Genomic DNA, 17,138 nt, shown 5'->3' on the forward strand with positions numbered 1-17,138 from the left:
CACCAGCCGGAGGGTTATCATTATCCCAGTGTACTAGCTACCACCAGCCGGAGGGTTATCATTATCCCAGTGTACTAGCTACCACCAGCCAGAGAGTTATTGGTTTCATTATCCCAGTGTACTAGCTACCACCAGCCAGAGGGTTATCATTATCCCAGTGTACTAGCTACCACCAGCCGGAGGGTTATCATTATCCCAGTGTACTAGCTACCACCAGCCGGAGGGTTATCATTATCCTAGTGTACTAGCTACCACCAGCTGGAGGGTTATCATTATCCCAGTGTACTAGCTACCACCAGCCGGAGGGTTATCATTATCCCAGTGTACTAGCTACCACCAGCCAGAGGGTTATCATTATCCCAGTGTACTAGCTACCACCAGCTGGAGGGTTATCATTATCCCAGTGTACTAGCTACCACCAGCCAGAGGGTTATCATTATCCCAGTGTACTAGCTACCACCAGCTGGAGGGTTATCATTATCCCAGTGTACTAGATACCACCAGCCGGAGGGTTATCATTATCCCAGTGTACTAGCTACCACCAGCCGGAGGGTTATCATTATCCCAGTGTACTAGCTACCACCAGACGGAGGGTTATCATTATCCCAGTGTACTAGCTACCACCAGCTGGAGGGTTATCATTATCCCAGTGTACTAGCTACCACCAGCCAGAGGGTTATCATTATCCCAGTGTACTAGCTACCACCAGCCGGGGGGTTATCATTATCTCAGTGTACTAGCTACCACCAGCCGGGGGGTTATCATTATCTCAGTGTACTAGCTACCACCAGCCAGAGGGTTATCATTATCCCAGTGTACTAGCTACCACCAGCCAGAGGGTTATCATTATCCCAGTGTACTAGCTACCACCATCCAGAGGGTTATCATTATCCCAGTGTACTAGCTACCACCAGCCGGAGGGTTATCATTATCTCAGTGTACTAGATACCACCAGCCAGAGGGTTATCATTATCCCAGTGTACTAGCTACCACCAGCTGGAGGGTTATCATTATCCCAGTGTACTAGCTACCACCAGCCAGAGGGTTATCATTATCCCAGTGTACTAGCTACCACCAGCCGGAGGGTTATCATTATCCCAGTGTACTAGCTACCACCAGCCAGAGGGTTGTTGGTTTCATTATCCCAGTGTACTAGCTACCACCAGCCAGATGGTTATCATTATCCCAGTGTACTAGCTACCACCAGACGGAGGGTTATCATTATCCCAGTGTACTAGCTACCACCAGCTGGAGGGTTATCATTATCCCAGTGTACTAGCTACCACCATCCAGAGGGTTATCATTATCCCAGTGTACTAGCTACCACCAGCCAGAGGGTTATCATTATCCCAGTGTACTAGCTACCACCAGCCAGAGGGTTATCATTATCCCAGTGTACTAGCTACCACCAGCCGGGGGGTTATCATTATCCCAGTGTACTAGCTACCACCATCCGGAGTGTTATCATTATCCCAGTGTACTAGCTACCACCAGCCAGAGGGTTATCATTATCCCAGTGTACTAGCTACCACCAGCCGGAGGGTTATCATTATCCCAGTGTACTAGCTACCACCAGCCAGAGGGTTATCATTATCCCAGTGTACTAGCTACCACCAGCCAGAGGGTTATCATTATCCCAGTGTACTAGCTACCACCAGCCAGAGGGTTATCATTATCCCAGTGTACTAGCTACCACCAGCTGGAGGGTTATCATTATCCCAGTGTACTAGCTACCACCAGCCAGAGGGTTATCATTATCCCAGTGTACTAGCTACCACCAGCCAGAGGGTTATCATTATCCCAGTGTACTAGCTACCACCAGCTGGAGGGTTATCATTATCCCAGTGTACTAGCTACCACCAGCTGGAGGGTTATCATTATCCCAGTGTACTAGCTACCACCAGCCAGAGGGTTATCATTATCCCAGTGTACTAGCTACCACCAGCCAGAGGGTTATCATTATCCCAGTGTACTAGCTACCACCAGCCAGAGGGTTATCATTATCCCAGTGTACTAGCTACCACCAGCCGGAGGGTTATCATTATCCCAGTGTACTAGCTACCACCAGCCGGAGGGTTATCATTATCCCAGTGTACTAGCTACCACCAGCCAGAGAGTTATTGGTTTCATTATCCCAGTGTACTAGCTACCACCAGCCAGAGGGTTATCATTATCCCAGTGTACTAGCTACCACCAGCCGGAGGGTTATCATTATCCCAGTGTACTAGCTACCACCAGCCGGAGGGTTATCATTATCCCAGTGTACTAGCTACCACCAGCCAGAGGGTTATCATTATCCCAGTGTACTAGCTACCACCAGCTGGAGGGTTATCATTATCCCAGTGTACTAGCTACCACCAGCCGGAGGGTTATCATTATCCCAGTGTACTAGCTACCACCAGCCAGAGGGTTATCATTATCCCAGTGTACTAGCTACCACCAGCTGGAGGGTTATCATTATCCCAGTGTACTAGCTACCACCAGCCAGAGGGTTATCATTATCCCAGTGTACTAGCTACCACCAGCTGGAGGGTTATCATTATCCCAGTGTACTAGATACCACCAGCCGGAGGGTTATCATTATCCCAGTGTACTAGCTACCACCAGCCGGAGGGTTATCATTATCCCAGTGTACTAGCTACCACCAGACGTAGGGTTATCATTATCCCAGTGTACTAGCTACCACCAGCTGGAGGGTTATCATTATCCCAGTGTACTAGCTACCACCAGCCAGAGGGTTATCATTATCCCAGTGTACTAGCTACCACCAGCCGGGGGTTATCATTATCTCAGTGTACTAGCTACCACCAGCCAGAGGGTTATCATTATCCCAGTGTACTAGCTACCACCAGCCAGAGGGTTATCATTATCCCAGTGTACTAGCTACCACCATCCAGAGGGTTATCATTATCCCAGTGTACTAGCTACCACCAGCCGGAGGGTTATCATTATCTCAGTGTACTAGATACCACCAGCCAGAGGGTTATCATTATCCCAGTGTACTAGCTACCACCAGCTGGAGGGTTATCATTATCCCAGTGTACTAGCTACCACCAGCCAGAGGGTTATCATTATCCCAGTGTACTAGCTACCACCAGCCGGAGGGTTATCATTATCCCAGTGTACTAGCTACCACCAGCCAGAGGGTTGTTGGTTTCATTATCCCAGTGTACTAGCTACCACCAGCCAGATGGTTATCATTATCCCAGTGTACTAGCTACCACCAGACGGAGGGTTATCATTATCCCAGTGTACTAGCTACCACCAGCCAGAGGGTTATCATTATCCCAGTGTACTAGCTACCACCAGCCAGAGGGTTATCATTATCCCAGTGTACTAGCTACCACCAGCCGGGGGGTTATCATTATCCCAGTGTACTAGCTACCACCATCCGGAGTGTTATCATTATCCCAGTGTACTAGCTACCACCAGCCAGAGGGTTATCATTATCCCAGTGTACTAGCTACCACCAGCCGGAGGGTTATCATTATCCCAGTGTACTAGCTACCACCAGCCAGAGGGTTATCATTATCCCAGTGTACTAGCTACCACCAGCCAGAGGGTTATCATTATCCCAGTGTACTAGCTACCACCAGCCAGAGGGTTATCATTATCCCAGTGTACTAGCTACCACCAGCTGGAGGGTTATCATTATCCCAGTGTACTAGCTACCACCAGCCAGAGGGTTTTCATTATCCCAGTGTACTAGCTACCACCAGCCAGAGGGTTATCATTATCCCAGTGTACTAGCTACCACCAGCCGGAGGGTTATCATTATCCCAGTGTACTAGCTACCACCAGCCAGAGGGTTATCATTATCCCAGTGTACTAGCTACCACCAGCTGGAGGGTTATCATTATCCCAGTGTACTAGCTACCACCAGCCGGAGGGTTATCATTATCCCAGTGTACTAGCTACCACCAGCCGGGGGGTTATCATTATCCCAGTGTACTAGCTACCACCATCCAGAGGGTTATCATTATCCCAGTGTACTAGCTACCACCATCCAGAGGGTTATTGGTTTCATTATCTCAGTGTATAATTTCTGCTCCCGAGTGGCGCAGCGGTCTAAGTCACTGCATCTCAGCGCTTGAGACGTCACTACAGACACCCCGGTTTGAATCCAGGCTGTATCACAACCGGCTGTGATTGGGAGTTCCATTGGGCAGCGCACCATCGGCCCAGCGTCGTCCCGTGTTTAGCCGGTGGAGGCCGTCATTGTAAATAAGAATTTGTTCTGAAACTGACTTGCCTAGTTAAATAAAGGTTAAATATATATATATTTTAAATGGACCAATAAAGCATGTATTGTAGCCACTTTGCTCTCAAAAATCACAATCAGCCGATGAAACTATTAAACAACTCCCCCTCTCTCTCCTCCTCCTGCAGACAACCCTCACCTCCTCCACCCCTCTGCGCCCCCAGACCTGACAGCCACAGCGGGTACCTTCAGGGATCCTCTCTTCTCCCTGCGGCAGGGTGCCAACGATGGTCACCACAAGATCCCCATGACAACCTCTCCCCTGCTGGACCCCCTGCCCAGCCTCAAGATCAAGGTGTTATAGTTATATTGGTGTAATAGTTATATTGGTGTTATAGTTATATTGGTGTTATAGTTATATTGGTGTAATAGTTATATTGGTGTAATAGTTATATTGGTGTTATAGTTATATTGGTGTTATAGTTATATTGGTGTAATAGTTATATTGGTGTAATAGTTATATTGGTGTAATAGTTATATTGGTGTTATAGTTATATTGGTGTATGGTGTAATATTTATATTGGTGTAATAGTTATATTGGTGTTATAGTTATATTGGTGTAATAGTTATATTGGTGTAATAGTTATATTGGTGTTATAGTTATATTGGTGTATGGTGTAATATTTATATTGGTGTAATAGTTATATTGGTGTTATAGTTATATTGGTGTAATAGTTATATTGGTGTAATAGTTATATTGGTGTTATAGTTATATTGGTGTCATAGTTATATTGGTGTTATAGTTATATTGGTGTATGGTGTAATATTTATATTGGTGTAATAGTTATATTGGTGTTATAGTTATATTGGTGTAATAGTTATATTGGTGTATGGTGTAATAGTTATATTGGGGTAATAGTTATATTGGTGTTATAGTTATATTGGTGTCATAGTTATATTGGTGTAATAGTTATATTGGTGTAATAGTTATATTGGTGTTATAGTTATATTGGTGTAATAGTTATATTGGTGTAATAGTTATATTGGTGTAATAGTTATATTGGTGTATAGTTATATTGGTGTAATAGTTATATTGGTGTTATAGTTATATTGGTGTAATAGTTATATTGGTGTAATAGTTATATTGGTGTTATAGTTATATTGGTGTTATAGTTATATTGGTGTTATAGTTATATTGGTGTTATAGTTATATTGGTGTTATAGTTATATTGGTGTAATAGTTATATTGGTGTAATAGTTATATTGGTGTAATAGTTATATTGGTGTATGGTGTAATAGTTATATTGGTGTAATAGTTATATTGGTGTTATAGTTATATTGGTGTTATAGTTATATTGGTGTAATAGTTATATTGGTGTAATAGTTATATTGGTGTATTATTGTTATTATATATATATATATATGTTTGTTTTCCTAAAATAAAGATGTACAACTCGTCCACCCTGTCATCCCTGGAGCTGCCAGCAGAGCTCCGCGGTGACCCTGAGATCCTTGGCCTGAAGCACGTGGGCGGCACCGTGGGCAGGACTGTGGCATGGGACAGGTAAGACACACACAATGTCCTCTCAAACACACATGCAGACACACACACAGTGGTATAAAGTAATTCAGTAAAAAATACTTTAAAGTACTACTTCAGTCGTTTTGGGGAATCTGTACTTTGCTATTTATATTTTTGACAATTTTTACTCCAATACACATTTCTTAAGAAAATAATGTAGTTTTCTTTTAACTACATACATTTTCGTTGACACCTAAAAGTACTCGTTACATTTTGAATAGTAATAACATGCTAATAATAATGTCTCACTGCTCGATGGTAGAATGGTAACCACCCCAACACAGTTAACACACACACACCACCCCAACACAGTTAACACACACACACCACCCCAACACAGTTAACACAGACACCATCCCCAACACAGTTAACACACACACCACCCCCAACACAGTTAACACACACACCATCCCCAACACAGTTAACACACACACCATCCCAACACAGTTAACACACACACACCATCCCCAACACAGTTAACACACACACACCATCTCCAACACAGTTAACACACACACCATCCCCAACACAGTTAACACACACACCATCCCCAACACAGTTAACACACACACCATCCCCAACACAGTTAACACACACACACCATCCCAACACAGTTAACACACACACCACCCCCAACACAGTTAACACACACACCATCCCCAACACAGTTAACACACACACACCATCCCAACACAGTTAACACACACACCACCCCCAACACAGTTAACACACACACACCACCCCCAACACAGTTAACACACACACCATCCCCAACACAGTTAACACACACACACCATCCCAACACAGTTAACACACACACCACCCCAACACAGTTAACACACACACCATCCCCAACACAGTTAACACAAACACCATCCCCAACACAGTTAACACACACACCACCCCAACACAGTTAACACACACACCATCCCCAACACAGTTTACACACACACCACCCCAACACAGTTAACACACACACCACCCCCAACACAGTTAACACACACACCATCCCCAACACAGTTACACACACACCATCCCCAACACAGTTAACACACACACCACCCCAACACAGTTAACACACACACCGCCCCAACACAGTTAACACACACACCACCCCAACACAGTTAACACACACCACCCCAACACAGTTAACACACACACCACCCCAACACAGTTAACACACACACCATCCCCAACACAGTTAACACACACACCACCCCAACACAGTTAACACACACACCACCCCCAACACAGTTAACACACACACCACCCCAACACAGTTAACACACACACCACCCCCAACACAGTTAACACACACACACCACCCCAACACAGTTAACACACACACCATCCCCAACACAGTTAACACACACACCACCCCCAACACAGTTAACACACACCACCCCCAACACAGTTAACACACACACCATCCCCAACACAGTTAACACACACACCACCCCAACACAGTTGACACACACACCACCCCCAACACAGTTAACACACACACCACCCCCAACACAGTTAACACACACACACCACCCCAACACAGTTAACACACACACCACCCCCAACACAGTTAACACACACACCATCCTCAACACAGTTAACACACACACACCATCCCCAACACAGTTAACACACACACCATCCCCCAACACAGTTAACACACACACCACCACAACACAGTTAACACACACACCATCCCCAACACAGTTAACACACACACCATCCCAACACAGTTAACACACACACCATCCCCAACACAGTTAACACACACACCATCCCCAACACAGTTAACACAAACACCATCCCCAACACAGTTAACACACACACCATCCCCAACACAGTTAACACACACACCATCCCAACACACACACCACCCCCAACACAGTTAACACACACACACCATCCCAACACAGTTAACACACACACCATCCCAACACAGTTAACACACACACCACCCCCAACACAGTTAACACACACACCATCCCCAACACAGTTAACACACACACCACCCCCAACACAGTTAACACACACACCACCCCCAACACAGTTAACACACACACACCACCCCAACACAGTTAACACACACACCATCCCCAACACAGTTAACACACACACCATCCCCAACACAGTTAACACACACCACCCCCAACACAGTTAACACACACACACCACCCCAACACAGTTAACACACACACCACCCCCAACACAGTTAACACACACACCACCCCCAACACAGTTAACACACACACACCACCCCAACACAGTTAACACACACACACCACCCCCAACACAGTTAACACACACACACCACCCCAACACAGTTAACACACACACACCACCCCCAACACAGTTAACACACACACACCACCCCAACACAGTTAACACACACACACCACCCCCAACACAGTTAACACACACACCACCCCCAACACAGTTAACACACACACACCACCCCCAACACAGTTAACACACACACCACCCCCAACACAGTTAACACACACACCACCCCCAACACAGTTAACACACACACACCATCCCCAACACAGTTAACACACACACCACCCCCACAACAGTAAAAACACACCCATCCCCAACACAGTTAACACACACACCACCCCCAACACAGTTAACACACACACCATCCCCAACACAGTTAACACACACACCATCCCAACACAGTTAACACACACACACCATCCCCAACACAGTTAACACACACACACCATCCCCAACACAGTTAACACACACACCATCCCCAACACAGTTAACACACACACCATCCCCAACACAGTTAACACACACACACCATCCCAACACAGTTAACACACACACCACCCCCAACACAGTTAACACACACACCATCCCCAACACAGTTAACACACACACACCATCCCAACACAGTTAACACACACACCACCCCCAACACAGTTAACACACACACACCATCCCCAACACAGTTAACACACACACCATCCCCAACACAGTTAACACACACACACCATCCCAACACAGTTAACACACACACCACCCCAACACAGTTAACACACACACCATCCCCAACACAGTTAACACAAACACCACCCCCAACACAGTTAACACACACACCACCCCAACACAGTTAACACACACACCACCCCCAACACAGTTTACACACACACCACCCCAACACAGTTAACACACACACCACCCCCAACACAGTTAACACACACACCATCCCCAACACAGTTAACACACACACCATCCCCAACACAGTTAACACACACACCACCCCAACACAGTTAACACACACACCGCCCCAACACAGTTAACACACACACCACCCCAACACAGTTAACACACACCACCCCAACACAGTTAACACACACACCACCCCAACACAGTTAACACACACACCATCCCCAACACAGTTAACACACACACCACCCCAACACAGTTAACACACACACCACCCCCAACACAGTTAACACACACACACCACCCCAACACAGTTAACACACACACCACCCCCAACACAGTTAACACACACACACCACCCCAACACAGTTAACACACACACCATCCCCAACACAGTTAACACACACACCACCCCCAACACAGTTAACACACACACCACCCCCAACACAGTTAACACACACACCATCCCCAACACAGTTAACACACACACCACCCCAACACAGTTGACACACACACCACCCCCAACACAGTTAACACACACACCACCCCCAACACAGTTAACACACACACACCACCCCAACACAGTTAACACACACACCACCCCCAACACAGTTAACACACACACCATCCTCAACACAGTTAACACACACACACCATCCCCAAAACAGTTAACACACACACCATCCCCCAACACAGTTAACACACACACCACCACAACACAGTTAACACACACACCATCCCCAACACAGTTAACACACACACCATCCCAACACAGTTAACACACACACCATCCCCAACACAGTTAACACACACACCATCCCCAACACAGTTAACACAAACACCATCCCCAACACAGTTAACACACACACCATCCCCAACACAGTTAACACACACACCATCCCAACACAGTTAACACACACACCACCCCCAACACAGTTAACACACACACACCATCCCAACACAGTTAACACACACACCATCCCAACACAGTTAACACACACACCACCCCCAACACAGTTAACACACACACCACCCCCAACACAGTTAACACACACACCCCCCCCAACACAGTTAACACACACACCACCCCCAACACAGTTAACACACACACACCACCCCAACACAGTTAACACACACACCATCCCCAACACAGTTAACACACACACCATCCCCAACACAGTTAACACACACCACCCCCAACACAGTTAACACACACACACCACCCCAACACAGTTAACACACACACCACCCCCAACACAGTTAACACACACACCACCCCCAACACAGTTAACACACACACACCACCCCAACACAGTTAACACACACCACCCCAACACAGTTAACACACACACACCACCCCAACACAGTTAACACACACACACCACCCCAACACAGTTAACACACACACCACCCCAACACAGTTAACACACACACACCACCCCCAACACAGTTAACACACACACACCATCCCCAACACAGTTAACACACACACCACCCCAACACAGTTAACACACACACCATCCCCAACACAGTTAACACACACACCACCCCAACACAGTTAACACACACACCACCCCCAACACAGTTAACACACACACCCCAACACAGTTAACACACACACCATCCCAACACAGTTAACACACACACCACCCCAACACAGTTAACACACACACCACCCCCAACACAGTTAACACACACACCACCCCCAACACAGTTAACACACACACCATCCCAACACAGTTAACACACACACCACCCCCAACACAGTTAACACACACACCATCCCCAACACAGTTAACACACACACACCACCCCAACACAGTTAACACACACACCATCCCCAACACAGCTAACACACACACACCACCCCAACACAGTTAACACACACACCACCCCCAACACAGTTAACACACACACCATCCCAACACAGTTAACACACACACACCATCCCCAACACAGTTAACACACACACACCACCCCAACACAGTTAACACACACACCATCCCAACACAGTTAACACACACACACCATCCCAACACAGTTTACACACACACCATCCCAACACAGTTAACACACACACCATCCCCAACACAGTTAACACACACGCACCATCCCAACACAGTTAACACACACACCATCCCCAACACAGTTAACACAAACACCATCCCCAACACAGTTAACACACACACCATCCCCAACACAGTTAACACACACACCATCCCCAACACAGTTAACACACACCACCCCCAACACAGTTAACACACACACACCACCCCAACACAGTTAACACACACCACCCCCAACACAGTTAACACACACACCACCCCCAACACAGTTAACACACACACACCACCCCAACACAGTTACACACACACACCACCCCCAACACAGTTAACACACACACACCACCCCAACACAGTTAACACACACACACCACCCCCAACACAGTTAACACACACACACCACCCCAACACAGTTAACACACACACACCACCCCCAACACAGTTAACACACACACACCATCCCCAACACAGTTAACACACACACCCCCCCAACACAGTTAACACACACACCATCCCCAACACAGTTAACACACACACCACCCCAACACAGTTAACACACACACCACCCCAACACAGTTAACACACACACCCCCCAACACAGTTAACACACACACCATCCCAACACAGTTAACACACACACCACCCCAACACAGTTAACACACACACCATCCCCAACACAGTTAACACACACACACCACCCCAACACAGTTAACACACACACCATCCCCAACACAGCTAACACACACACACCACCCCAACACAGTTAACACACACACCACCCCCAACACAGTTAACACACACACCATCCCAACACAGTTAACACACACACACCATCCCCAACACAGTTAACACACACACACCACCCCAACACAGTTAACACACACACCATCCCAACACAGTTAACACACACACACCATCCCAACACAGTTTACACACACACCATCCCAACACAGTTAACACACACACCATCCCCAACACAGTTAACACACACGCACCATCCCAACACAGTTAACACACACACCATCCCCAACACAGTTAACACAAACACCATCCCCAACACAGTTAACACACACACCACCCCCAACACAGTTAACACACACACCATCCCCAACACAGTTAACACACACACCATCCCCAACACAGTTAACACACACACCACCCCCAACACAGTTAACACACACACCACCCCAACACAGTTAACACACACACACCACCCCCAACACAGTTAACACACACACACCATCCCAACACAGTTAACACACACACCACCCCCAACACAGTTAACACACACACACCACCCCCAACACAGTTAACACACACACCACCCCCAACACAGTTAACACACACACCACCCCAACACAGTTAACACACACACACCATCCCCAACACAGTTAACACACACACCACCCCCAACACAGTTAACACACACACCACCCCAACACAGTTAACACACACACCACCCCCAACACAGTTAACACACACACCACCCCCAACACAGTTAACACACACACCACCCCCAACACAGTTAACACACACACCACCCCCAACACAGTTAACACACACACACCATCCCCAACACAGTTAACACACACACCACCCCCAACACAGTTAACACACACACCACCCCAACACAGTTAACACACACACCACCCCCAACACAGTTAACACACACACACCACCCCCAACACAGTTAACACACACACACCACCCCCAACACAGTTAACACACACACACCATCCCCAACACAGTTAACACACACACCACCCCCAACACAGTTAACACAAACACCATCCCCAACACAGTTAACACAAACACCATCCCCAACACAGTTAACACACACACACCACCCCCAACACAGTTAACACACACACCACCCCCAACACAGTTAACACACACACCATCCCCAACACAGTTAACACAAACACCATCCCCAACACAGTTAACACACACACCACCCCAACACAGTTAACACACACACCAGTAACACACCATCCCCAACACAGTTAACACACACACCACCCCCAACACAGTTAACACGCACACCATCCCAACACAGTTAACACACACACCACCCCCAACACAGTTAACACACACACCATCCCCAACACAGTTAACACACACACCACCCCAATACAGTTAACACACACACCACCCCCAACACAGTTAACACACACACACCATCCCCAACACAGTTAACACACACACACCACCCCAACACAGTTAACACACACACCACCCCAACACAGTTAACACACACACCATCCCCAACACAGTTAACACACACACCATCCCCAACACAGTTAACACAAACACACCACCCCAACACAGTTAACACAAACACCATCCCCAACACAGTTAACACACACACACCACCCCAACACAGTTAACACAGACACCATCCCAACACAGTTAACACACACACACCATCCCAACACAGTTAACACACACACCATCCCAACACAGTTAACACACACACCACCCCAACACAGTTAACACACACACCATCCCCAACACAGTTAACACAAACACCATCCCCAACACAGTTAACACACACACCACCCCAACACAGTTAACACACACACCATCCCCAACACAGTTTACACACACACCACCCCAACACAGTTAACACATACACCACCCCCAACACAGTTAACACACACACCATCCCCAACACAGTTAACACACACACCATCCCCAACACAGTTAACACACACACCACCCCAACACAGTTAACACACACACCGCCCCAACACAGTTAACACACACACCACCCCAACACAGTTAACATACACCACCCCAACACAGTTAACACACACACCACCCCAACACAGTTAACACACACACCATCCCCAACACAGTTAACACACACACCACCCCAACACAGTTAACACACACACCACCCCCAACACAGTTAACACACACACACCACCCCAACACAGTTAACACACACACCACCCCCAACACAGTTAACACACACACACCACCCCAACACAGTTAACACACACACCATCCCCAACACAGTTAACACACACACCACCCCCAACACAGTTAACACACACACCACCCCCAACACAGTTAACACACACACAATCCAAAACAAAGTTAACACACACACCACCCCAACACAGTTGACACACACACCACCCCCAACACAGTTAACACACACACCACCCCCAACACAGTTAACACACACACACCACCCCAACACAGTTAACACACACACCCCCCAACACAGTTAACACACACACCATCCTCAACACAGTTAAAACACACACACCATCCCCAAAACAGTTAACACACACACCATCCCCCAACACAGTTAACACACACACCACCACAACACAGTTAACACACACACCATCCCCAACACAGTTAACACACACACCATCCCAACACAGTTAACACACACACCATCCCCAACACAGTTAACACACACACCATCCCCAACACAGTTAACACAAACACCATCCCCAACACAGTTAACACACACACCATCCCCAACACAGTTAACACACACACCATCCCAACACAGTTAACACACACACCACCCCCAACACAGTTAACACACACACACCATCCCAACACAGTTAACACACACACCATCCCAACACAGTTAACACACACACCACCCCCAACACAGTTAACACACACACCATCCCCAACACAGTTAACACACACACCACCCCCAACACAGTTAACACACACACCACCCCCAACACAGTTAACACACACACACCACCCCAACACAGTTAACACACACACCACCCCCAACACAGTTAACACACACACCATCCCCAACACAGTTAACACACACCACCCCCAACACAGTTAACACACACACACCACCCCAACACAGTTAACACACACACCACCCCCAACACAGTTAACACACACACCACCCCAACACAGTTAACACACACACACCACCCCAACACAGTTAACACACACACACCACCCCCAACACAGTTAACACACACACACCACCCCAACACAGTTAACACACACACACCACCCCCAACACAGTTAACACACACACACCACCCCAACACAGTTAACACACACACACCACCCCCAACACAGTTAACACACACACACCATCCCCAACACAGTTAACACACACACCACCCCAACACAGTTAACACACACACCATCCCCAACACAGTTAACACACACACCACCCCAACACAGTTAACACACACACCACCCCCAACACAGTTAACACACACACCACCCCCAACACAGTTAACACACACACCATCCCAACACAGTTAACACACACACCACCCCCAACACAGTTAACACACACACCATCCCCAACACAGTTAACACACACACACCACCCCAACACAGTTAACACACACACCATCCCCAACACAGCTAACACACACACACCACCCCAACACAGTTAACACACACACCACCCCAAACACAGTTAACACACACACCATCCCAACACAGTTAACACACACACACCATCCCCAACACAGTTAACACACACACACCACCCCAACACAGTTAACACACACACCATCCCAACACAGTTAACACACACACACCATCCCAACACAGTTTACACACACACCATCCCAACACAGTTAACACACACACCATCCCCAACACAGTTAACACACACGCACCATCCCAACACAGTTAACACACACACCATCCCCAACACAGTTAACACAAACACCATCCCCAACACAGTTAACACACACACCACCCCCAACACAGTTAACACACACACCATCCCCAACACAGTTAACACACACACCATCCCCAACACAGTTAACACACACACCACCCCCAACACAGTTAACACACACACCACCCCAACACAGTTAAAACACACACACCCATCCCAACACAGTTAACACACACACACCATCCCAACACAGTTAACACACACACACCACCCCCAACACAGTTAACACACACACCACCCCCAACACAGTTAACACACACACCACCCCCAACACAGTTAACACACACACACCATCCCCAACACAGTTAACACACACACCACCCCCAACACAGTTAACACACACACCACCCCAACACAGTTAACACACACACCACCCCCAACACAGTTAACACACACACCACCCCCAACACAGTTAACACACACACCACCCCCAACACAGTTAACACACACACCACCCCCAACACAGTTAACACACACACACCATCCCCAACACAGTTAACACACACACCACCCCAACACAGTTAACACACACACCACCCCAACACAGTTAACACACACACCACCCCCAACACAGTTAACACACACACACCACCCCAACACAGTTAACACACACACCACCCCCCAACACAGTTAACACACACACACCATCCCCAACACAGTTAACACACACACCACCCCCAACACAGTTAACACAAACACCATCCCCAACACAGTTAACACAAACACCATCCCCAACACAGTTAACACACACACACCACCCCCAACACAGTTAACACACACACCACCCCCAACACAGTTAACACACACACCATCCCCAACACAGTTAACACAAACACCATCCCCAACACAGTTAACACACACACCACCCCAACACAGTTAACACACACACCAGTAACACACCATCCCCAACACAGTTAACACACACACCACCCCCAACACAGTTAACACGCACACCATCCCAACACAGTTAACACACACACCACCCCCAACACAGTTAACACACACACCATCCCCAACACAGTTAACACACACACCACCCCAATACAGTTAACACACACACCACCCCCAACACAGTTAACACACACACACCATCCCCAACACAGTTAACACACACACACCACCCCAACACAGTTAACACACACACCACCCCAACACAGTTAACACACACACCATCCCCAACACAGTTAACACACACACCATCCCCAACACAGTTAACACAAACACACCACCCCAACACAGTTAACACAAACACCATCCCCAACACAGTTAACACACACACACCACCCCAACACAGTTAACACAGACACCATCCCAACACAGTTAACACACACACACCATCCCCAACACAGTTAACACACACACCACCCCAACACAGTTAACACACACACACCATCCCCAACACAGTTAACA

At 47.5% G+C, this 17,138-nt stretch overlaps 1 protein-coding gene across 1 annotated transcript in view; it reads left to right on the top strand.

Moving 5' to 3' along the window:
• Window positions 1-17,138, top strand: part of LOC127911317 (netrin receptor UNC5B-b-like) — a 386,624-nt gene that overhangs the window by 346,386 nt on the left and 23,100 nt on the right. Inside the window, 2 exon segments of the mRNA XM_052477532.1 lie at window positions 4,390-4,556; window positions 5,647-5,765. Of these exon segments, the coding sequence (XP_052333492.1) occupies window positions 4,390-4,556; window positions 5,647-5,765 (286 nt within the window).

This window comes from Oncorhynchus keta, chromosome 24 (genome assembly GCF_023373465.1).
Source record: "Oncorhynchus keta strain PuntledgeMale-10-30-2019 chromosome 24, Oket_V2, whole genome shotgun sequence".
Taxonomy (NCBI): Eukaryota; Metazoa; Chordata; class Actinopteri; order Salmoniformes; family Salmonidae; genus Oncorhynchus; species Oncorhynchus keta.